This window comes from Carcharodon carcharias, chromosome 10, assembly GCF_017639515.1.
Source record: "Carcharodon carcharias isolate sCarCar2 chromosome 10, sCarCar2.pri, whole genome shotgun sequence".
Lineage (NCBI taxonomy): Eukaryota > Metazoa > Chordata > Chondrichthyes > Lamniformes > Lamnidae > Carcharodon > Carcharodon carcharias.
In genome coordinates, this window is record NC_054476.1 from 8,966,964 (window position 1) to 8,990,285 (window position 23,322).

The following is a 23,322-nucleotide window of genomic DNA, read 5'->3' on the forward strand; positions in this document are numbered from 1 at the left end:
TGGCAGTGATCTGCTGCCTTGAACTATTGCAGTCCATGTGGTGTGGGTATACCCACAGTGCTGTTAGGAAGGGAGTTCCAGGATTTTGATCCAGCGACAGTGAAGGAATGGCGATATATTTCCAAGTCAGGATGGTGAGTGACTTGGAGGGGAACTCGCAGGTGGTGGTGTTCCCAAAGTGGGCTGCTTTGTCCTGGATGGTGTCAAACTTCTTGAGCGTTGTGAAAGCTGCATTCATCCAGGAAAGTAGGGAGAATTCCAACACATTCCTGACTTGTGCCTTGTAGATTGTGGACAGGGTCTGGGGAGTCAGGAGGTGACTTACTTGTCACAGGATTCCTAGCCTCTGACCTGCTCTTGTAGCCACAATATTTATATGGCTAGTCCAGTTCAGTTTCTGGTCAATGGTAACCCCCCCAGGATGTTGATAGTGGGGGGATTCTGTGATGGTAATGTCATTGAACGTCAAAGGATAATATTTAGATTCTCTCTTGTTGGAGATGGTCATTGCCTGGCACTTGTGTGGCATGAATGTTACTTACTACTTATCAGCCCAAGCCTGGATATTGTCCGGGTCTTGCTGCATTTGGACATGGACTGCTGCAGTATCTGACGAGTTGTGAATGGTGCTGATCATTGTGCACTCGTCAGCGAACATCCCCACTTCTGACCTTATGATGGAAGGAAGGTCATTGGTGAAGCAGCTGAAGGTAGTCGGGCCGAGAACAGTACCCGAGGAGCTCCTGCAGTGATGTCCCGGAGCTGAGATGACTGACCCCTAACAACCACAACCATCTTCCTCTGTGCTAGGTATTACTGTAACTAGCAGAGAATTTTCCGCATGATTCCCATTGACTCCAGTTACCTAGGGCTCCTTGATGCCACACTCAGTCAAATGTGGCCTTGATGTCAAGGGCAGCCACCCTTGGGAGTTCAGCTCTTTTGCTCATGTCTGAACCAATGCAGTAATGAGGTCAGGAGCTGAATGGCCCTGGCAGAACCCAAACTGTCTGTCAGTGAGCAGGTTATTGCTAAGCAAGTGCCACCTGATAGCACTGGTGAAGACCCCTTCCATTACTTTACTGATGATGGACAGTAGATTGATGGGGCAGTAATTAGCTGGGTTGGATTTGTCCTTTTTGTGTACAAGACGCACCTGGGCAATTTTCCACATATCCGAGTAGATGCCAGTGTTGTAGCTGTACTGGAACAGCTTGGCTAGGGGCACAGCACCTCATTTTTAGGTATGGCCTGCTGCTGTTCCTGGCTTGCCCTCCTGCACTCTTCATTGAACCAGGGTTGATCTCCTGACTTGATGGTAATGGTAGAGTTGGGGATATGCCAGGCCATGAGGTTATAGATTGTGTTTAAGTACAATTCTGCTGCTGCTAATGGCCCACATCGCCTCATGGATGCCCAGTCTTGAGTTGCTACATCTGTTCGAAATCTATCCCATTTAGCACAGAGGTAGTGCCACACAAGAGGGAATCCGAGTGTAGAGATGGGAGTTTGTCTCCACAATGACTGTGGTGGTCACTCCTCCCGATGCTGTCATGGACAGATGTATCTGCAGCAGGTAGGTTGGTGAGGATGAGGTCAAATATGTTTTTCCCTCTTGTTGGTTTCCTCATCACCTGCTACAATCCAGTCTAGCAGCTATGCCCTTTAGGACTCGGCCAGCTCGGTCAGTAGTGGTGTTACTGAGCCACTCTTGGTGATGGACATTGAAGTCCCTCACCTAAAGTACATTCTGTGCCCTTGCTACCCTCGATGTCTCCTCCAAATGGTGGTCAACATGGAGGAGCACTGATTCATCAGCTGAGAGAGGGCAGTACATGGTAATCAGCAGGAGGTTTCTTTGCTCATGTTTGACCTGATCCCGTGAGATGTTGATGACTCCCAGGGCAACTCCCTCCCGACTCTATACCACAGTGCCTTCAGCTCTGCTGGGTCTGTCCTGCCGGTGGGAGAGGACACACCCAGGGTTGGTGATGGTGGTGTCTAGGATATTACCTGTAAGGTGTGATTCTGGGAGGATGACTGTCAGGCTGTTGCTTGACTAGTCTGTGAGTAGTAACTGTGAGACAGCTCTCCCAATTTTGGCACTAGCCTGCAGATGTTAGTAAGGAGGACTTTGCAGGGCTCTGCAGGATCAACAGGACTGAGTTTGCCATGGTCGATGCCAGGTGGTCCATCCGGTTTCAGTCCTTTTTTGAGACTTTTACTCCGAGGTTTATTAATTCAAATTCCACCGTCTGCCATGGTGGGATTCTAATCCAGGCCCCCAGAGCATTACCCTGGGTCTCTGGATTACCAGCCCAGCAACAATACTACAATGCCATCACCACCCAATTTCTAAATCCAATCTTAATTGGGATAGACAAGCTCTTTACTAGAGAGCAGCTGTATTTTATTAATTAGGTAGCTAACCTAATCTGGCTTCTAGCAAAACTGACGAATGAGTCTCAGCTGGAATAAATATAGGGCCCCGAGTGTGACTGGCATTGATCCTGACTTCACAGTGTGAGCAGCTGGGAGTTTGGTGAGTGAAGGAGTTTGGGGAAGAAGGCAAGGAGGTAGGTGCTTCTTTTTCTTTTTCTACCCTTTTCAGGTTCTTTATTACAGGGGAAGAAGCTGCTTGGTGAGTAACTGGTATGTTACTCTACTTACCATTTGTAAAGTTAAGGTATGGCAGGGCAGCTCGGCTGAGTGGAATGTCTTCCCTGTGGCTTGTGGGAAGTCATGGATGCACCGTGTAGCCTACATAAACCCGTCTGCAGGAAGTGTCACTGGCTGCAGAAACTTGAGCTCCAGGTTTCTGAACTTGAGCTCCAGGTTTCTGAACTCGAGTGGCGGCTCGAGTCACTGTGGGGCATCCGTGAGGCAGAGAGCTATGTGGATAACAAGTTTAGGGAAGTGGTCACGTGGCAGGTTAGGAGCATGCAGGCAGAGCGGGAATGGGTGACTGCAGACTAAGAGAACCAGTCAGGTTGTGCAGGAGTCCCCTGAGCTGATCTCCCTTGCTAACCAGTTTTCCATTTTGAAAACTGGTGAGGACAATGTTTCAGCAGAGGAATGCAGCTAAAGCCAAGTCCATGGTGCCACGGGTGTCTCAGCTGCACAGCAGGCGAGAAAGAATAGTGGAAGAGCAAAAGTGATTGGGGATTTGTTAGTTAGGGGAACAGACAGGTATTCCTGTAGCCGCAGACATGACTCTAAGATGGTGTATTGCCTCCCTGGTGCCAGGGTCAAGGATGCCACAGAGCAGCTGCAGGATACCTTCTGGGGGAGGGTGAACAGCCAGAGGTCATGGTCCACATGGTACAAGTGACCTAAGTTGAAAGGGGGATGAGGTCCTGAAAGCACATTTTAGGGAAAGCACGTTTTAGGGAGTTAGTAAAGAAATTTAAAAAAACAGGACCTCAATAGCAGTAATCTCAGGATTACTCCCAGTGCCGTGTGCATAGGAATAGGAGGATTGAGCGATTGAACAAGTGGCTTGAGAGCTGGTGCAGGAGGGAGGGCATCAGATTCTTGAGGCATTGGAACCAGTTCTGGGGTAAATGGGACTTGTTCAAGGTGGACAGGTTGCACCTTAGCAGGACTAGGACTTACATCCTCACAGGGAGATTTGCTAGTGCTGTTGGGAAGGGTTTAAACTAGATTGGCCGGGGGATGGAAACTCAGATTGGAGGGAAGCAAAACTGGTTATCGAAAAGTCGTAAGCAAAATATAAGGCCGACAAAGTGAAGGCTAACATCAAATAGGAGCAGAATGTGGAATAAAGTTAAAAGGACAAAGTTAAGGGCACTATATCTGAGTACATGCAACATTCACAACAAGGCAGGTGATTTGAAGACACAAATAGAGATAACTGGGGATGATTTAATTGCCATTATGGAGTTTTGGTTACAGGGTGTTTGGGAACTGAATATTCATGGATATCCTTCATTTAGGAAGGATCGGCAAAAAGGGAAAGGTGGAGTGGTGCTATTAAGGGACATGATCAGTGCATTAGTGGGAGAGGATCTTAGATCAAAGGAGCAAGATGTAGAATCAATTTGGGTAGAGTTAAGAAGCAGCAAGGGGAAACAAATATTGGTGGGAATTATTTATAGGCCACCAAACTGGTGGTAATGTTGGAGGCAGTATGAATCAGGAAATTAGAGCTGCACGTAACATGGATAATGGTTAATGGGCGACTTCAGTTTACACACAGACTGGGCAAACCTAATTAGTACTAATGCTGTGAAGGACAAATTCCTGAAATGTGTATGAGGTGAGTTTCTGAAGCAGTATGTTGAAGAACCAACTAGGGATCAAGCTATTTTAGATTTAGTATTATGTAATGAGGAAGGGCTAATTAATAACCTTGCTGTAAAGGAGCCTTTAAGAAATAGCGACCATAATATGATAGAATTTTACATTAAGTTTGAAAAGGTCTCAAATCTGAGCAAAGAAAACTAGGGAGGCATGAGGGGCAAGTTGGCTATGGTGGATTGGGGAAATATGTTAAAAACCTTGACGGTAGACAGGCAATGTCTTGTAGTTAAAGATGTATCACATTCCTCTAAATCATAAAGGCCCAATGGAAAAGGTGAATCAACTGTGGTGAACAAGAAGTTAAAGATTGCATTAGATCGAAGAAAGTGGCTTAGAAGGTTACCAGAAAAAGTGGCCAGCCTGAGGATTGGGAACAATTTAGAATCCAGCAAAGGAGGACCGAGAAACTGATAAAGAAGGAAAAAGTGAATATGAATGCAAGCTAGCGAGAAACATAACGATGGATTGTAAAAGCTTTTCTAAGTGTATGTAAAGGAAAAGATTAGCAAGGACAAATGTGGGCCCATTACAGGCAGAGATAGGAGAATTTATAATGGAGAATAGGAAAATAGTAAATAAACTAAACAATTATTTTGTGTCTGTCTTCACAGAAAAAGATACAGAAAATCTCCCAGAAGCGCTAGGGAACCAAAGGGCTTGTGAAAATGAATTGAAATAAATTAGCCATAATAAAGAGGTAGTGCTAGAAAAATGAACCTGATGAGCTACATCCCAGAGTGTTGAAGGAGGTGGCTGTACACGTATTGGTTCCATTGGTAGCTTTCTTTCAAAATTCTATTGGTTCTGCAAAGGCTCCTGCAGATTAGAAAGACACAAATGTAACCGACTATTTAAGAAGAGAAGGAGAGAGAAAATAGAGCTCTGATTCGAGTTAAGGAGCTGGAGTCCAAGCTGCAGACATTGTGGTCACATCAGGGAGAAGGAAAGTTACTTAGACACTTTGCTCCAGGAGGTGGCCACACCCCTCAGATTAGGTCTGTGATCAGTGACAAGAGGGTGTGACTGTAGGTATTGGGAACCCAGGGTAGAGTTTAAGGATTCTCGGCCCCTGCAACTGTCCAACTTGCTACGAGGTTCTTGCAAGCTGTGTGGATGAGAGTGGGGACTGCAAGTGGACCACGGCGCCATGGTACAGGGAGCCATTCAAGTGGCGGGTGGTGTGGGGCGGAGGAAATAGAAACTTTGTAGTGGCGGGGGACAATATAATTAGGGGGATAGATACTGTTCTCTGCAGCCGCAAGTGCGAGTTCCGAAGGCTGTGTTGACTGCCCAGTGCCAGGGTTAAGGACATTGCCTCAAGGCTGGAGGAGAACTTGGAGTGGGAGGAGAGGGATCCAGTTGTCGTCATCCATGTTGGCACCAGCGACTTTGGGACTAGAAAGGAGGATCTGCTGAAAGAATTTGAACGGTTAGGAGCTAAATTAAAAGGCAGAATCTCCAAGGTAATAATCTCAGGATAACTACCTGAGCCAGGGCCAAACTGGCATTGGGCAAATAAAGTCAAGGAGTTAAATGCTTGGCTGAAAGATTGGTGTGGGAGATATGGGTTTCAGTTCATGGGGCAATGGCACCATACTGGGGTAGAAGGGAGCTATTCCAGTGGGACGGGCTTTACTTGAACCGTGTTGGGGCTTGTGTCCTGGCAAATTGAATAACTAGGGCTGTGGAGAGAGCTTTAAACTAAATAGAGGGAGGGGAGGGATATGGAGAGGGGAGATAAGTAGGCTAACAAAGCAAAAAGATTTGGCAACATTACAGGGCAGCTATTTAGGTATTGATACCCAGAGTGTGACAGGAAGGGACAGAGTGTACAAACAAAAAAACAGCAGCAAATGGGGTCAAAGGAGGAAAAAATGGCAAGAAGGGCAAAATTAATGGCTCTTCACTTAAATGCACTGGGTATTCGGATCACAATAAATGACGTAACAGCACAAATAGAAGTTAATGAGTATGATCTTATGGCCATTACAGAGATGTAGTTACAAGGAGATCAAAGCTGGGAACTAAACATTCAGGGTTATTTGACTTTTCTAAGGGCAGGAAGGAAAGGGTGATGCGGTAGCTTTGTTAGTATGAGATGGACTAAGTATGATAGCAAGAAATTATCTTGGATTGGAAGATGTGGAATCCATATGGGCGGTGGTAATAAATAACAAGAGGAAGAAGATGCTGGTGGGAGTCGTCCATAGGCCCCCTAACGGTAGCTATACCGTAGGACAGAGAATAAATCAGGAGATATTGACGGCATGTGTAAAAGGCAGTACATTACTCATGAGTGACTTTAATCTTCATGTAGATTGGGAAAATCAAATTGGCAGAGGTAGCCACGAGCAAGAATTCATAGAATGTATTCAGGATAGTTTCCTAGAACAATATGTTGTGGATCCAACCAGAGATCAGGCTATTTTGGATCTGGTAATGTGTAATGAGGCGGGTTTAATAAAATGATCTCAGAGTAAAAGATCCCCGAGGAAACAGTGATCATAACATGGTAGAATTTAGCATTCAGTTTGAGAGTGAGAAACTTGGGTCAGAAACAACTGTGCTAAACTTAAATAAGGGTAATTACAAAGGAATGAGGGCAGAGTTGGCTGGAGTGGCCTGGGAGAGCAGTTTAGCAGAAAAGACGTTTGATGAACAATGGCAGATGTTTAAGAAAATAGTTCATGACTCACAACAAAGTTACACCCCAGTGAGGATGGATGCTTCTCGGAAGGGGATAAACCAACCATGATTAACCAAGGATGTTAAGGATAGTATTAAATTGAAAGAAAAACATAAAATGTGGCAAAGATTAGTGGTAACTCTGAGGATTGGAAAAGTTTTAAAGATCAACAAAAGATGACCAAAAAAATAATAGAGGAAGAAAATAAACTTTGAGAGTAAACTCGCAAGTAGCATAAAAACAGATAGTAAGAGCTTCCTTAAATATATAAAAGGAAGAGAGGGGCCAACATAGGCCCCTTAGAGAATGAGGCTGGGGAAGTAATAATGGTGAACCAGGAAATGGCAGAGGAGTTGACTAAATACCTTGCATCAGCCTTCATGGCAGAAGACGCAAATAGTATTCCATAAATATTAAATATCAAGGGGCAAAAGTGTGGGGGAATAATTACAATATCACTAGAGAAAAAGTACTAAGGAAACTAATGGGGCTAAAGGCCGATAAGTCCCCTGGACTCAATTGGTTGCATCTTAGGATATTAAAGGAAGTAGCTACACAAATAGTGGATATGGTGGTAGTAATTTCCTAAGAATCCTTAGATTCGGGAAAGGTCCCAGAAGATTGGAAATTTGACCTTATTCAAAAAGGGAGGGAGACAAAAAACAGGTAGCTATAGGCCAGTTAGCTTAACATCTGTCATTGGGGAAATGTTAGAGTCTGTTATAAAGGATGTAATAGCAGAGCATTTAGAAATACATAAAATAATCAAACAGAGTCAGCATGGCTTCCTGAAGGGGAAATCATGCCTGACAAATTTATTAGAATTCTTTGAGGATGTAACAAGCAAGATAGATAAAGGTGAACCAGTAGATGTAATATATTTGGATTTCCAAAAGTTGTTTGATAAGGTACCGCACATAAGGTTACTTAATAAGATAAGAGCCCATGGTGTTGGGGGTAGTATATTATCATGGATAGAGAATTTGCTAACTAATAGAGGACAGAGAGTTGGGATAAGGGAGGGGGAGCATTTTCAGGATGGCAACCTGTAACTAGTGGAATGCCATAGGGATCAGTGCTGGGGCCACAATTATTTACACTATATATTGACTTAGATGAGGGAAGTGAATGTAGTATCGCTTAGTTTGTGGATGACACAACAATAGGTGGGAAGGCAAGTGGTGAGGATGACACACAGTCTACATAGGGATATAACCAGGTTAAGTGAGTGGGCAAAAACTTGGCAGATGAAATATAATGTGGGAAAATGTGAGGTTATGCATTTTGGCAGGAAGAACAGAGGAGCTGAATATTATTTAAATGGAGAAAGACTACAGGAAGTTGCAGCACAGAGATTTGGAGTCCTCATGCATGAATCTCAAAATGCTAACATACAAGTTCAGGTAATGCGGAAGGTAAATGGAATGTTGGCCTTTATTTCAAAGGGAATGGAGTATAACAATAGGGAAGTCTTGCTAAAACTATACAAGGCACTAGCTAGACCACACCTAGAATACTATGAACAGTTTTGGTCCCTTTATCTACCGAAAGATATACTGGCATTGGAGGCGGTCCACTAAGCTGATCCCTGGTATGGAGGGATTTTCTTATGAGGAGAGGCTGAGTAGGTTGGGCCTGTACTGATTGGAGTTTAGAAGAATGAGTGGTGACCTTATTGAAACATATAAGATTCTTAGCGGGCTTGACAGGGTGGATACTGAGAGGTTATTTCCCCTTTTGGGAGAGCCTAAGACCAGAGGGCATAATCTAAGAGTAAGGGGTCACCCATTTAAGACCGAGATGAGGAGGAATTTCTTCTTTGAGGGTAGCGAATCTGGAATTTTTTACCGCAGAGGGCTGTAGGGGCTGGGTTGTTAAGTATATTCAAGGCTGAGATAGATTTTTAATCAGTAAGGGAATCAAGGTTTATGGGGAAAAGGCAAGAAGGTGGAGTTGAGAGTTATCAGATCAGCCATGATCTCATTGAATGGCGAAGCAGACTTGACATTTCGAATGGCCTACTTCTGTTCCTACGTCTTATGGTCTTACTAGTGGGGTACCGCAAGGATCAGTGCTGGGGCTGCCACTGTTCACATTCTATATAAGTGATTTGGATGGGGGTCCAAGTGTAATATTTCCAAATTTGCTGCTGACGCAAAGCTAGGTGGGAATGTAAGTTGTGAGGAGGATGCAAGGAGGCTCCAAGGAGACTTGGACAGGTTAAGTGAATGGGAAGAACATGGCAGACGGAATATAAGTATGAAGTTATCCACTTTGGTAGGAAGAACAGCAAGGCAGTGTATTTCTTAAAGGATGAGAGGTTGGGAAGTGTTGGTGTCCAAAGGGAAAACTGGGTGTCCTTGTTCATGAGCCACCTAAAGCTTGCATGCAGGTGCGACAAGCGATTAGGAAGGCAAATGGTATGTCGGCCTTCATTGCCAGGGGATTTGAGTGCAGGAGTAAAGATATCTTGTGGCAATTTTATGGAGCCTTGGTGAGACCAAACCTGTAGTATTGAGTACAGTTTTGGGCTCCTTATCGAAGGAAGGATGTACTTGCTATAGAGGGAATGCAATGGAAGTTCACCAGACTAATCCGTGGCATGGCGGTTTTGTTTTATGAAGAGCGATTGAGGAAACTGGGCCTGTATTCGCTAGAGTTTTGAAGAATGAGAGTTAAACTCATTGAAACTTAGAAAAATTCTTACAAGGTGTGATGGGGTAGATGTAGATAGGATGCTTCCCCTGGCATCCAGGGGACATAGTCTTAGTTGGCCTGCCCCTTATGTTGAGACTGAGATGAGGAAGAATTTCTTCACTCAGAGCATGGTGAATCTTTGGAATTCTCTACTCCAGAGGGCTGTGGCTCAATCATTGACCATGTTCAAGACCGAAATAGTTAGATTTCTGGATAGTAATATTATCAAGGCATATGGGGATAGTGTGGGAAAGTGGCCATGATCTAATTGAATGCTGTCGCAGGCTCGACAGGCCAAATTGTTTACTCCTGTTCCTATGTAATATATCTGATAGTAAAATCAGACTTTTCTTCCTGTCCCCAGAAATGTTCTCTGAAAATAAACTTGAGGGTTGTACGCTAAAGAAATGTTGTTGTAGTCACCACATCTCGTGCAGTTTACATGTTAATCAGTGAAAGAGCTTCCAAGGAAATTTTACACAAGGTGATTCTATGGCACTACTGCTGGCAAGAATCTAGATTCTAAAACATTATCCACTGAACTGTATTCACATCTCTCCATAAATGGAGAAGGGTATTATAGGGAATGGAACTGAAGCTGATAAAAACAGGAAATTATTTTTCCATTAATTTTTCAAAATACAGGCAAGATGTGTAAATGATCAAGCAGCTTCCAATGATACAATACTTTCTAAAGGGCATTTTACCTGTTCTTGATGAGTTTACATATGGCTTTTTAATATTATCAAAAGCCTTCACACCTTGTTTTTGCAGCTGTCCAAATATGGGGCAAAATGGGGGCTGGCTATTCTGAAATCCAACATAATTATAACCTGATTGAAACCAGGTAATGTTACATTAGAAATAATTTAAATGTTGAGATGATATGCAGAAAAGCAACCAGTGGTAGATGGGCAACCTTGTGAAGTAAAAAAACTACCTTTATTTAGCTTGCTATTAGAGTTTTTAGTGCAAACTTCCTATAATACTCCAGATTAAATCAAGTATATAAAAATAGTTCGCCTAGCCGTAGGAATGTGACTGTCAATGAAAAGCTGCTTTGAAAAGTTTGTAGTTGTATGTGTGCAATATTTTTATCAATGTCTGAGCATTTTATAAGCACAGTATGTTATTGCTTTCTCTTTATAATGTCATGTTTCCAGGGCTGCCTCTTATAAAATTAACTTCATTAAAATGGCATCATGTCAATTTAGGCCTTTCATCTACAATGTTTGAACATTGCCTTTCAGCATCTGGAGAAGTTTTGGACAAATGTTATACTGCGGTTGTTGCATGAATGGTGCGCAGTAGTTTGTGTAGGAGCCTTGTGAAATGTTATACTGCGGTTGTTGCATGAATGGTACGCAGTAGTTTGTGTAGGAGCCTTGTGAAATGGAATATAGCCATCCTTCTGTCAGTACTTTTCACAAGGAAGTCTGGTTTTGCTTTTGATTATACATGAAAGCTATTATGATTTGCATCACTTGTGCAACTGCAAAGAGATTTTTAGTGAGATCTTTCACGCAAATGCTTAGACTACACTGTAATTGACGAGATTCTGTTTTCTCAATGGATGCATGGCTGCTGATGGAACTGCAAATACGTTTTCAGACCCGAAATCCCCCCGTGCCTGTGAACCGGTTTTTTACGAGAATGATCGCTAGTTTTTTTTTAGCAACTGAAGTGTATTCTGATGAAACATGACTCAGTTTCTTGCTACACAGATACTATCTGACTTGTTGAATATTTACATCACTTTGTTCTTTTCATTTGATATAAAATCAATATTAGTAGAATAGAAGTAAATGTACGTGGGTGATTTCCCCCCTCGTCTGGGCTCTTGTAACTTTCATCCTGCAGTGTAAAGCAGCCAGTATAATTGAGTGAGCGAATAGTAAGCAAGTCCAATATTTCTCCTGCTTCAGGTTGTTTTGATTTCAACCTAAATTTTTAATCACCATGTTTTGTGGGGTTGGGGCTATTATTTCTTTGTTTGCTTGCTTAGATATGAGGAATAGGACATCAAATGGACCAGGGTCCCTTTAAGAGTGTGCTCATTGTATCTTTGTGACGTGTCTAATCTATCTTAATCCCTCGTGGTGTATAAGTGGTATATCAGTAAATCAATTCAGTTTTTTCATCACCTGGAGCTCCTATTATTATATTTAAGTGGTTTAAATAGTCAAACGTCCCATAGTATGTTTTGCATCAGCAATTCAGCCAGTGAGCAAATGTTCATAAGATGTGGGGCAAAATCTCGGGTGTTGGCGGTGCGAGAGAGAGCTATTCACCTGATCAAAATTAGCTGATCTATGAAAATCAGGCACCAAGAGGAGGGTTGCTAAGACAACACCATACCCCAACAGCTTGCAGCATTGAAATGCCATTAAGACAGAACTATGGAGTAAGTCTGTAAATAGATAAAGACTGGCCTACACATTTCTGAGTATCATAAACAAACTTGTAAGAATGCGTTGGAGGCCGAAGAGATTAGAATGCCATGTAAGCACCTTGGCGTCAAGTCAGCTTGGTGGCATATTGTTGAGTTGGTGCAGTCCAAAGTAGCAGAATAGTATAAGGGTAGAACCTGTTCCCTTCACAAATTAGTGCCCTCATGGACAATTACAAGTCTTTTCCCTTACCACTAGTCTGCAAAAGTACAAATCTGGTCAGCTTGGACTTCATGGAGCAAACTCTGTAATAGCTTGTGATTTTATGTGATACTGTAGAACAGTTGCCTAAGAGCAATATGGTTTATGTATTTTCAAGCTTGTTAGAAATTACTTAGGCCTGAATTACACAGCCGGTTTTATTGCAGAACTAATGACCCTATGAGACGATAACCATTCGCCAACAGGAAAAATTGGTTAATTTTGAATTTTCTTCCTTTTAGTTTGCATCCGTTCTTCATAATTGTAATTATTGGTACTATTGTACATTTACCTGAGCCGAGTTGCTTTTTTAATAATTAGATATTTGAAAATCATTGGTTGGAAAGGTTGTTGCGTTTGAATTGCTAATATAACTAAACATTCAACACTGCCTGGTTTGTTTGAGAAATGATATGGTCAACATTTCCTGAGAAGAACAGATGTAGACTAAACTCGTACAAATAGCAATTTGGTTCATGTACCTTGAAACTGACTCCATGTATTACTTCAGAATGGAGTAATCCTGTAGCCATTGAGTAAGTTGTAATAAGCACAAATATCTTCTTCACTTCCAGGAGAGCAGTTCAAAGTTGAAACAAAAACTATCGCTGTGGATTTTGGAGAAGGAGCTGAGATCTACAACACAATTGAAGCTGGTCTGGCTGCACTAGAAATTGGCGTCCTAGGTATGTATTTTAGGATAAAGCAGGTAGAATTCCTGAATCTGTTATAATGCACAAAGCCTCAACTTGGGTTAGTGCCTACTTAAAAAGAAATGTTTTATTACTTCTTAAAAATGGGATATAGTACAGGACCTTAAACCCGGCTATTCGAAAACCGGTGGTGTCTGAAAATCGAGCATTTTTTTAAGTGGGTTGCAAGAATTTTAAGTTCTATTAAAAGAGCGAATACCTGGATTGTTCAGGGAATTGCTGCATTGGCATGGTGGTGTGCCGAGCAGTTATCTGCTTCAGGCACCTGATGATTCCCGTGCTCAGAGTGGCTTAGCTTGGTTCTTTGGCCACTTCACTAGCGTGCCAGCACTTTCAATGTAGCACAGCCCGTGAGCCAGCTTTCCTTACCTTACCTCACCAGGGAAGGTGGCTGAACTTCTCCCAGGGACGATGTAGAAAACTTCAAAACCCTACCAAAATGTTGTGTAAGTTGTACTGTACATAAAATGTCAAAGCTAGTGCATGAATCTAGAAAGGGCTGAACGTGATCATATTATTTGGAAGGCTACCTGAAGGATGGGCTTTTTCTTGCTGGTCACACCAACTTCAGAGAGACTCCAAGTATTATAGTGAAGGTCAGGGGGGAAAAGCATGCATGGAGGCAGGGATTGCCCATGGGATCATTAGACCCACTGACACCAGTTCCAATTTGTACCTGAGAAGGGAGAGGAGATGTTTGAAGTTCAGGGGGGTCTCCTTGCTTTATATCAGTCACAATTCTGTTACGTCTCTTGGTTCTACACTGGTTTCTATATGTGATCAGTTAACACTGGGACACTTAAATTACATGCCTTTGACCAAAAGAAAATGCAGAAATAAATTGATATCCTGAACATTTGGCCCAATTTTCTGAATGGCTAATATTGTGTTTGATCCCAATTTAGATACGTCTATGCTGACAGGGCAACTCCAGCCTTGCTGACAACACCTTACCTAGATTAACTGATGTCAAGTAGGCATTGCTACCTTTCTAAGCTGCGAGTTCAGTTGGTCCAGTTGGCCACGGTTACAGATCCAGCTTATCTCCCTGAACTTCAGTATGCAGGACCTGGAAGTTGCTGTTGTCTTTGTTTGTCACTAGGACTTGACAGCTGTTTGACCCTCTTGGGCTTTCGTGATCTGAAAGTTCTTACCTTGCAACTATTTTTGCAAACCTTTTATTTGACGTGAGGGTTGTTCAACCTGCATGCCTTGATGGTGAACCCGATATGTATTGTTTATTGTCACGCAGATAACGGCCCTTTACAACCACTTTTGTCACTTCTGCCAAAGTCTGAGTTTTATTCATCAGTTAATGAAGCAAACATGCAGTTTATAATGACTTGCTGCGTAGCTTAAAAAGCAGTGCAATGATATGAATTTCTTAAAGGAGCAGAATCTCTTGGTTCTCTTTCACCTGTGCGTGTGGAGAGATAGCAGCATCCTGTGTGAATAAGATTAAACCGTACATGAAGCTCTCACTCAGTTGTTCATAATCAGTTTCTCCAGATTGTGCAAATTGTATTTAATTTTTGCAAATGAAAATCCTATCATGTCTTAAATATTTATTTGAAGAACCAATGCCAGCTTCAAAGACCATGGCCTAATATAGAAAGGATTTGTAATTTAAGTAATATATGTGACCTTTTACTTCCTTTCTTTGCTGCCAAAGTTTTCTAATTCTTCTCCCTTCTCAAGTTGCTGACTCTCTTCAGAAGGGACTTTTCCCCACTGGTGCTGACGCCCCCTTGCACCTGTGCAAGTGCTCATTTTTTGTACATAATCCTGCCAGGTTGACTTATTGGGAAGAATTTCTCTGATTTGATTGTCCTGATGGTGGGTCGTGGAGCAGGGCATGCAGAACTTTTGAGGCTATGAATAATTTTGTGTGACGTAGAATATATACAGTGTACCAGACTTTTGGGGTTGAACATGTTAATTGTAATGCTTTGGCATGCTTCCAATCTCTAAGGACCTATTGTTTAAATTTTACCTTGCTGGGAGCACCCTCATAATCTGCACGATCAGCTTTTATTGCCTATAGTGTATACTTGTACAGAAATGTTATTACTATTTTGTGCATCCTCAGAGAAATTCCCCATTCTTACGCACGTCACCAATGAGCAATTATAAATATTTCTTCACACCAGCCTTTGAAGAGTAGTAATGGCATAACTGTGAAGAAGTCTATATTTCTATGGGGATACAGTGGCGTAGTGGTAATGTCACTGGTCTAGTAATCCAGAGGCCCAGGCTAATCTCTGGAGAAAAGGTTTCAAATCCTACCAGGGCATCTGGTGGAACTTAATTTCAATTAATAAATCTGAAATATAAAGCTTGTATTGAATAGCGGAACAGGCTCGACAGGCAGGATGGTCGTGACGTCCTATTTCTTGTGTTCTTGTGCTTTTCCACCTCCAGCAGACTCACCTACAGGGCCATGACCCACTGTTAAACAGGCCCCACCTTCCTCCTCCAAGTCAAAAACAAAGACCACACAAACAGTCAGCCCTTTGATCTGTATTGATCATGACAACTAGTATTGATTGTCGTAAAAACACATCTGGGTCACTAAGGCCCTTTTAGGGCAGGAAATCTGCCATCCTTACCTGGTCTGGCCTACATCTGGGTGCAGACTCTCAACAATGTGTTGACTCTTAACTGCCCTCTGAAATGGCCTAATAAGCCACTCAGTTCAAGGGCAATTAGTGATGGGCAACAAATGCTGGCCTTGCCAACGACACCCACATTCCATGAAAGAATGGAAAAAAAATTCTGCTTACAACTTGTTGCAGACTGTGAATGGAGCCAAAAACAAGAAAGGGGATCTCTAAATTGTATTAATGCCACTGAATCTATATTGTTTCCCAATGGGAAGTATAAGCAATGATGTTGAAGCAATGTGATGTAATCTGATGTATTAATTTAATTTTCTCCAGTGAACAATGTGGGAATTTCTTACAACTGCCCAGAATATTTCCTGGATATTCCTGATCTCGATGACGTAAGTTTTCTAACATCTGAGCTAATGATTTTTCTCCCTTTTCCTTGTTCTCAAAGGAAAGTGTGGCGCTGAGGGATGCGATGGGTTATAAGCTAGCTGTTTATTTTTGGGATGGGTTCAAGATCATTCCAAACTGATTAGAATACAAATTTGCCCTCAGTACCGCCCCACAGTACCAACATACCTCAAGGTTGGTGTTTGGTTTTGTATCTTGCGGAGCCCTGTTGTTGTAAGGTATGAATACACCAAATTCAGGTTTGCTGTAAGCGCTACCTTGGAGTCAGTGGAGCTGGCCACTCCGTTGAGCAATCTTCAGTGAATCTTTTGTGAATTGACTCATTGCCCTATGGTTACTGTTACAACAGCAGGGACAGGTTCTGCACCAGACACTCGCATCTTCTGCATGTATTTCTTCAATTTCTCCGAAGACTGGCTGAACAAATAGCTTAGTGAGATGAGACTGAATGTGAACTTCAGCTGCTTTATTTCCCATCAAGTGAATGTACAGAAGCTCCCACCAGATTATTTCCCTTAATGCAGCTTTCATTTGTGTAATCGAGAAGGTGCTACACAACCCCACCTCCACTGTCATATCCCTCCACAGTATTTCATTGTTTCCACAGCCCTTTACTGTCCACAGCATTCACTGGCCTTTTTAAAAAAAAATCTCTGCCCCCCCCCCCCCCGCCCCCATTTGTTCAGGTCTCTATCTTTTTATATGCAGATCAGAGACTTGCAAAACAATGGGCGTTTTGAACATATTTTGTGGTTGAGCTAGAATTTTACTTTTTGCATTTCTTTCCCAGGAATAGTTTTAGACTTGTATGTTAGTCTGGATAGTACACGAACAAATAACAGCGAAGCCCACTTAAAAAGATAACCTGAAAATCAAATGGCCCATTTATCTCTTGCAGTCAACTAGTACAAGGCTCGCTGCTAGCTGTAAGGAATTGCAGCCTCCTGTGGTAAAATGCACCCACCCCAGCCGCTTTGCAGTGATTTTGGCTGGAACACATGTGGGGTCTATCTCAATTAGAACAAGTGATAGTCAGCCTCTGCCAGGAACGAGAGAAACACTGGGCATTCTGAAGTGTTTTCTTGAAAGCCCATCTGGTACAAAGCGGTTGTTCCCACTGATCGGGGAATCGACAACACGGGGGGCACAGTCTCAGGATGAGGGGTCGACCATTTAATTCCAAGATAATAGAAATTTCTTCACTCAGAGGGTTGTGAACCTTTGGAACTCTCGACTGTAGCATATGTAAGGCTGGGATAGACAGGTTTTTGACGCCTCGGGGAATCAAGGGATATGGGGAGCTGGCAGGAAAATGGAATCGAAGCCCAAGATCGGCAACAATTGTATTGAATAGCGGAACAGGCTCGACAGGCAGGATGGTTGTGTCCTCCTATTTCTTGTGTTCTTGTGCTTTTCCACCTCCAGCAGACTCACCTACAGGGCCATGACCCACTGTTAAACAGGCCTCACCTTCCTCCTCCAAGTCAAAAACAAAGACCACACAAACAGTCAGCCTTTTGATCTGTATTGCTTTCAGTGCAAACACAGATGGTACAAAAATACCCCTAGATCTACTGTTGCACTGTTCCTGTAAGCACATTTCAATCAAATGTACCATGGCTTCATAAGATTTGAACCACAGAACCCCGTACAACACAGTAGGAAGCAATTTGATCTGTTATCTGTGCTTGCTCTTTGCTATAGCAATCCAGGACTAATCCTACTGCCCTGCTATGCTCTCCATATCCCTGTCTGCCCCTCTGTTTCAAATATCTATTTTCCCTTGATGATGGAACTGTCTCTGTCTTGACTAAAATGTCTCCTAATCTTTTTCATAGTTTTAATTTTGAATTGACCCCTCATCTTAGACTTCCCAATTGGAGAAAATAGTCGTCAACTATTCACACTATTAAAGCTTTAAGAAAAAACTGAAATCTTCACTGGGTCTTCCCCTGCTACACCAGAAATAGTTCCAGTATCTCATTTTCTCTTCATGAGTATAATCTCCCAGCCTTGGCTTCATTCAGGTGAACCTATGTTAATATGGCCCTCATTGGCTTTAATGTTGTCTCTATCATGGAGCAACCCAAAACATTGCATAGTTAGAGCACAGTCAAAAGTAGTAAGTAAAAATGTAATGATGAAACTCTTATATGAATGTACCCGTTTCAAGAACTTAACTTATTTTAAAAGCCCACTTAAAATATGACTGCACAAATTCGTTCTGAGCTGCCAATAATTTACTGTTGTTCTACCTATGCCAGATGGACTGCAGTGGTTCAAGGCAGCAGCTCACCACCACCTTCTCAAGGGCAGTTTGGGATGGACAGCACCAGCGTCCACATCCCGTGAAAGAATTTTAGAAAAAACTTGCCCATTCTATCAACAGTTCGCCCTACGATCTCTAATACCTGCCAACTCTTAAGGTGATCTGTGGCTCGCAGGCACAATGTTGGGGCAAGCATTAGTGCTGCTTAAAGACAGCAAGGGCAGCAGAAGCAATCGCAAAAATCGATGTCTAACTTGATGTTTTGTTTGAAAACTGGCCTGGTTGCTTAAAGGGGGTTAAGCTTTATTCTGAAGAGATTTGGGGTGAGAATTTGTGTGTAACAGCACCACCAAGTGGCCAAATTGTATAAACCATGCAGTAGACATTTGTATCAAAACGATTGGATTGCAGAACATTCCTGCGATTCATTGTATAGAAGTTTTCTTGCGTTTTTGTTTAATGTTTGCCAACTGTTTTGCATTTCTACAGAAAGCTTAATATCTTCAGATTTCTGAATTAATTGATAAAATAAATTGCTGTGTACAAGGAGCAGCCTGACTGAATTCAACAGTTTTGCCCTCAAGTCTACTAAGTTTTTCCAGCAAAGCTGCAAATACACCAGGAATTTTCTATTTATACAGTTGCATTATATATATAAAATTATTTACTAAAAAGTGAGTGAAAAACAATCTTTGAGATGAAAATTCCATCTTTCAATATCAAATGCACTCATTATAGGCTTTATCTATTTATAGAAGTCTTCCTCTTCATTCTGTCACACCTCAGTGTTTCACTTGAAAGTACATCACATTTGCACCTAATTGGCTCACATGTCATCTTCATAAAATGTTGAAGAATCTATTCAGAACACATCAGTTGATGTACAGCAAGCAGGAACAAAATGTTCAAAAAAAGCACCAATTGAGAAAAGGAAGTAATGTACTATTTCAGCGCTGAACAATGGTAATGGAAATAAGACTTGGAACAGGAACAGAAGTTACAAGAGAGTGATTATGTTTTAACCTGTAGAGTAGCATTGTGTTTAAGATGCATATGGAATCGTGTGCCATGAAATCATATGATTTTCCAGATGTGTAGACATGTGTGATCTTTTTGTATAAAACGTCAATGAATTAATATTTAGTGAAGTTAGTTGACAGGAACATCCACGTCAATGGCAAATGTACAAGGCAGGTTTGCGCAACTAATTTGTTAAAGCAGTCACATGTTTGTATTAGGTTGTGTTAGGTTGGAGGTAGGATGTTGGATTTGTATATAGTAATACTTGAGAGTTTGTGTCCATTGGGAGGGTAGTTTTGGAGGGGAGGCCCAGGAGTGTGCAAGAGATCAGGAAATTGCAGGATACGTTAGTTCTGGTGGGGTGGTAATGGTGAGCAAGAGTACTGCAAAGAGTTTTAGTAGAATAGAAGAGGAATGCTCTAACAGTTTTTAAAACCTAGTCCATTAACGAGGCATTGAATTGTTTCTAGATTGGAGAAAAGATGATTTTGAGGGGCTGAGCATAGAACTTGGGGAAAATAAAATGAGCAATATTAGCAAATAACCAAGTAGACCAACAATGGGAAACATTTAAAATGTCGTTCAACAGAGTGCAGGAAAAATTTATTCGCTAAAAGGAAAGAAAAGGCTAAAGACTCGTGAGACTCCATGGATGAATAAAGACATAAGGAGACAACTGAGGGCTGGGAATGAGACTTACATTAAGTGCATAGATAGCAGAGGAGTGCTGGATAAGAGAGAATACGAAGAGATTAGGAGAGACATTATAAAAAGCAATTAGAAGGCAAAGAGGAGCTATGAAATTAAATTATCAAGCAACGCAAAATAATAATATTTTACGGGCACATCAATAAAAAAGGAAGCCTGTGATGAGAATAGGACCACTAAGGTACCGGTAGGATTATGCCACAGGTAACGATAGAGAGTTGGCAGAAATTAAATAATTTAGTCACCTGGTAGTATAGAATTTGAATATCACTGAAAAGAGAGACATGCTGCTGAAACTTTTTGTCTTGCACTCATTAGAACAAATGCAAGAATACCAAATTTCAAATGATCGCAAAAATTTATATCACAGGAGAACAGGGTGCTGTTTGGTTAGCGAGTCAAAGCTTCAGCCACATGTCTCTCTTTTCAGCAATATTAAACTATTTAGCTTCGGTATTTATCAAGGAAATAGAGCAGGGAATCATGGCATCGAATGATGAGATGAGTAATGAGTTAAGTGCATTTAAAATTAAAATAAGTGGATGTATTAAATAACTAATGAAACCCCGAGGATAAAGTCTCTGGTCAGGATGGACCACATCCACTTATTTTAAAAGAATCTAGGGAAGAGATAGCAGCGGTATTACTACATATTTAATCATTTGTTAGAAAAAGGTATAGCGCCAGAGGACTGGCAGATAGCTAATATTCCTATATTTAAAACCATTTCCAGGGAATTATAGACCAGTCATTAGTGATGGGAAAAATAATGAAACCCCTAATAAAGGAGGAAAAAGAAGAACATCCAGAAAATAAAAATACAATTATCAGCAAGATTTTGTAAGCTTTGATCCTCTTACTGATGCAGAAATATGCGAAGCAACAAAGTTCAGCCGTGAAACTGCTTTATTAAGACAAAATCAAAACAAGTTTAATGTGTTTCATGCAAACCATGCCAATAAACTCAGGCAGCGGTTTACAGTTTAATGTGAGATACTCTATCCATATTGAGTGTGAAGGGAAGACCGCATGTCTTCCCTTGCCGCTTTGGTCGTCTTCTCTTGACTCCTGGTCTCTGGTTCTTCTGCCACCATGCAGGCTCAAGCAGGAGAGTCCCTCTTCTCCTGGATTTTATCCAGCTAACCCTTTTCCAGTTTCCAATAATGGTCATGCCCTGTGCTTGGTTTTCTTCACCAACCATGTCCATGGGATTTATTTGGCTTGCGCAACAATTAACACTGGCTGTAGTCATAACATTAGTTACAAAAGGGAAGGAGGTGGTAAGTGAGTGTAGGCAATGGTAATGCGGTAGAGGTGATTTATGTGGATTTTCAAAAGGGCTTCAATAAAGTGCCCCATAGACTAAAGATTAAGTTCAGAGAATTTGGAGTCAGGGGATTGTTAGTTGACTTCAAGATGGAAAGCAGAGAATGGGAGTAAAAGGTAGTTATTCAAACGGCAGAAGGTGGAAAGTGGCGCTGCACGAGGATCAGTGCTGGGACCACTGCTGTTCAAAATTTACATTAACGATTTGGACTTTGGAATCAAAAACACAATTTTTAAATTTGCGATTACACCAAATTGTGGGGTATAGTCAATACTGAGCAGAACTGCAGCAAATTACAGGAGGACACTATTAAAGTTGCATAATTGGCAAATGAAGTTCAGAACACATGAGGTAGTAGGAAGAACAGGGAGGTCGCTCATCGCTTGGAAGGTGCAGAATTTTAATACAAATATAAGTCACTAAAAACTGTGCCACAGGTTAGCACAGCTATAAAAAGTGAGGATCGAACTTTATTTCTTCAGGGATAGAAAAGTAAGGAAGTTAGGCGAAACCTGTATCAGACCTTGTATCGGACCTTGGTTAGACCATGCTCAAGAGCAGGCAGTTCTGGTTACCATATTATAAAAAGGATATAGAGGCACTGGAGAGGAGAGTCGCAAAGATGATTTCTTGGGAAAGGATTGACAGGCTGGGTGTCTTTTCTTTTGAAAAAAGAAGGCTGAGGGGTGACCTTTCAGGTCTTCAAAATGATTAAGTGTTTTGTTACTGTGCATACAGAGATAATGTTCCCTCTTGTGGGGAAGGGTGTAACTGGACGTCATCAGTATAAGCTAATCACCAAAAAATCCAATGGAGAATTCAAAAGAAACCTTTTTACCTAATGAGTGGTGAGAATGTGGAACTTGCTACCACAGGGAGTGGTTGAAGTGAGTACCGTAGATGCATTTAAAGAGAAATTAGACAAACATATGAGGGAGAAGGGAATAGATGGTTACAATGATAGATTTAGATGGGAGGAGGCTTGAATGGAACAGAAATGCAACATAATGGCCTGTTCTGTATCATATATGCTTTGTAGTACATAAAGTCAATCATTTGCTAATTAAAGTGCCCCTATTGCTGTAACATTGAGAAAGTAGAAACAACACCTTGTTCTAACAAATTAACAGATCAATTTTGTTTCTCTCAGGTTATCAACAAGATGATAAACATCAACGTTCTATCGGTCTGCAAGGTAAAACAGATTCATTTAATAATTCTGGAAAGTTTTAATTCTTTACGTGATCATTGTTTTTGAAGATGGGTTACACCACATTGATTAAAATTGTGTTCTAAGAATGAAATTTGTAGCATCCTCATGTTCCTAAGTTATTTGATAACTAATTTTTTCTGAGTTTTCTTATTTTCCTTTCCCTCACAGTGACCCAAGCAGGGTGTGGCTCTCTGGGTGTTAGCAGCACCCTCCTACTTCCATTTTCATGTGTGAGCCCACAAATTGCATATCAGTGGCCTTTTGTACAGTATGTTCAACAATATCTTCAACCGGCCCCCAGAGTAGTGAGCAAATTGAATTGCTGGTTGATTTTTATCTTTCTCTAACGAGTTGATTACCATTACCTCTGGTGTCCTCCAAGGATTTATCCTTGGGGACCCCCCCCCCGCACCCCCCACCCCAAATTTTTCACCTACATGCCGTTCCTTGGTGATATCATCCAAAAGTACAGTGTTAGTTTTTACATGTATGCTGGCAACACCCAGCTTAGAACCTCGCTTGATTCCTGCACTGACTCTACGTTATCAAGACTGCTTATCTGATATCCAGTACTGGATGAGTAGAAATTTCCTCCAGATAAATATTGGGAAAACTGAAGCCATTGTTTTCTGATAAAAGCAAAATACTGCGGATGCTGGCAATCTGAGACAAAAGCAGAAAATGCTGGAAAAACT

General features: G+C 41.7%; 1 protein-coding gene across 1 annotated transcript in view; it reads left to right on the forward strand.

The window, feature by feature from the left end:
- Positions 1 to 23,322, forward strand: part of LOC121282936 (very-long-chain 3-oxoacyl-CoA reductase-B-like) — a 180,742-nt gene that overhangs the window by 87,571 nt on the left and 69,849 nt on the right. The window contains exons 4-6 of the mRNA XM_041196760.1: positions 12,933 to 13,043; positions 16,010 to 16,074; positions 22,565 to 22,609. Coding sequence (XP_041052694.1) covers positions 12,933 to 13,043; positions 16,010 to 16,074; positions 22,565 to 22,609 — 221 coding nt within the window. The remainder of the gene's footprint in view (positions 1 to 12,932; positions 13,044 to 16,009; positions 16,075 to 22,564; positions 22,610 to 23,322) is intronic.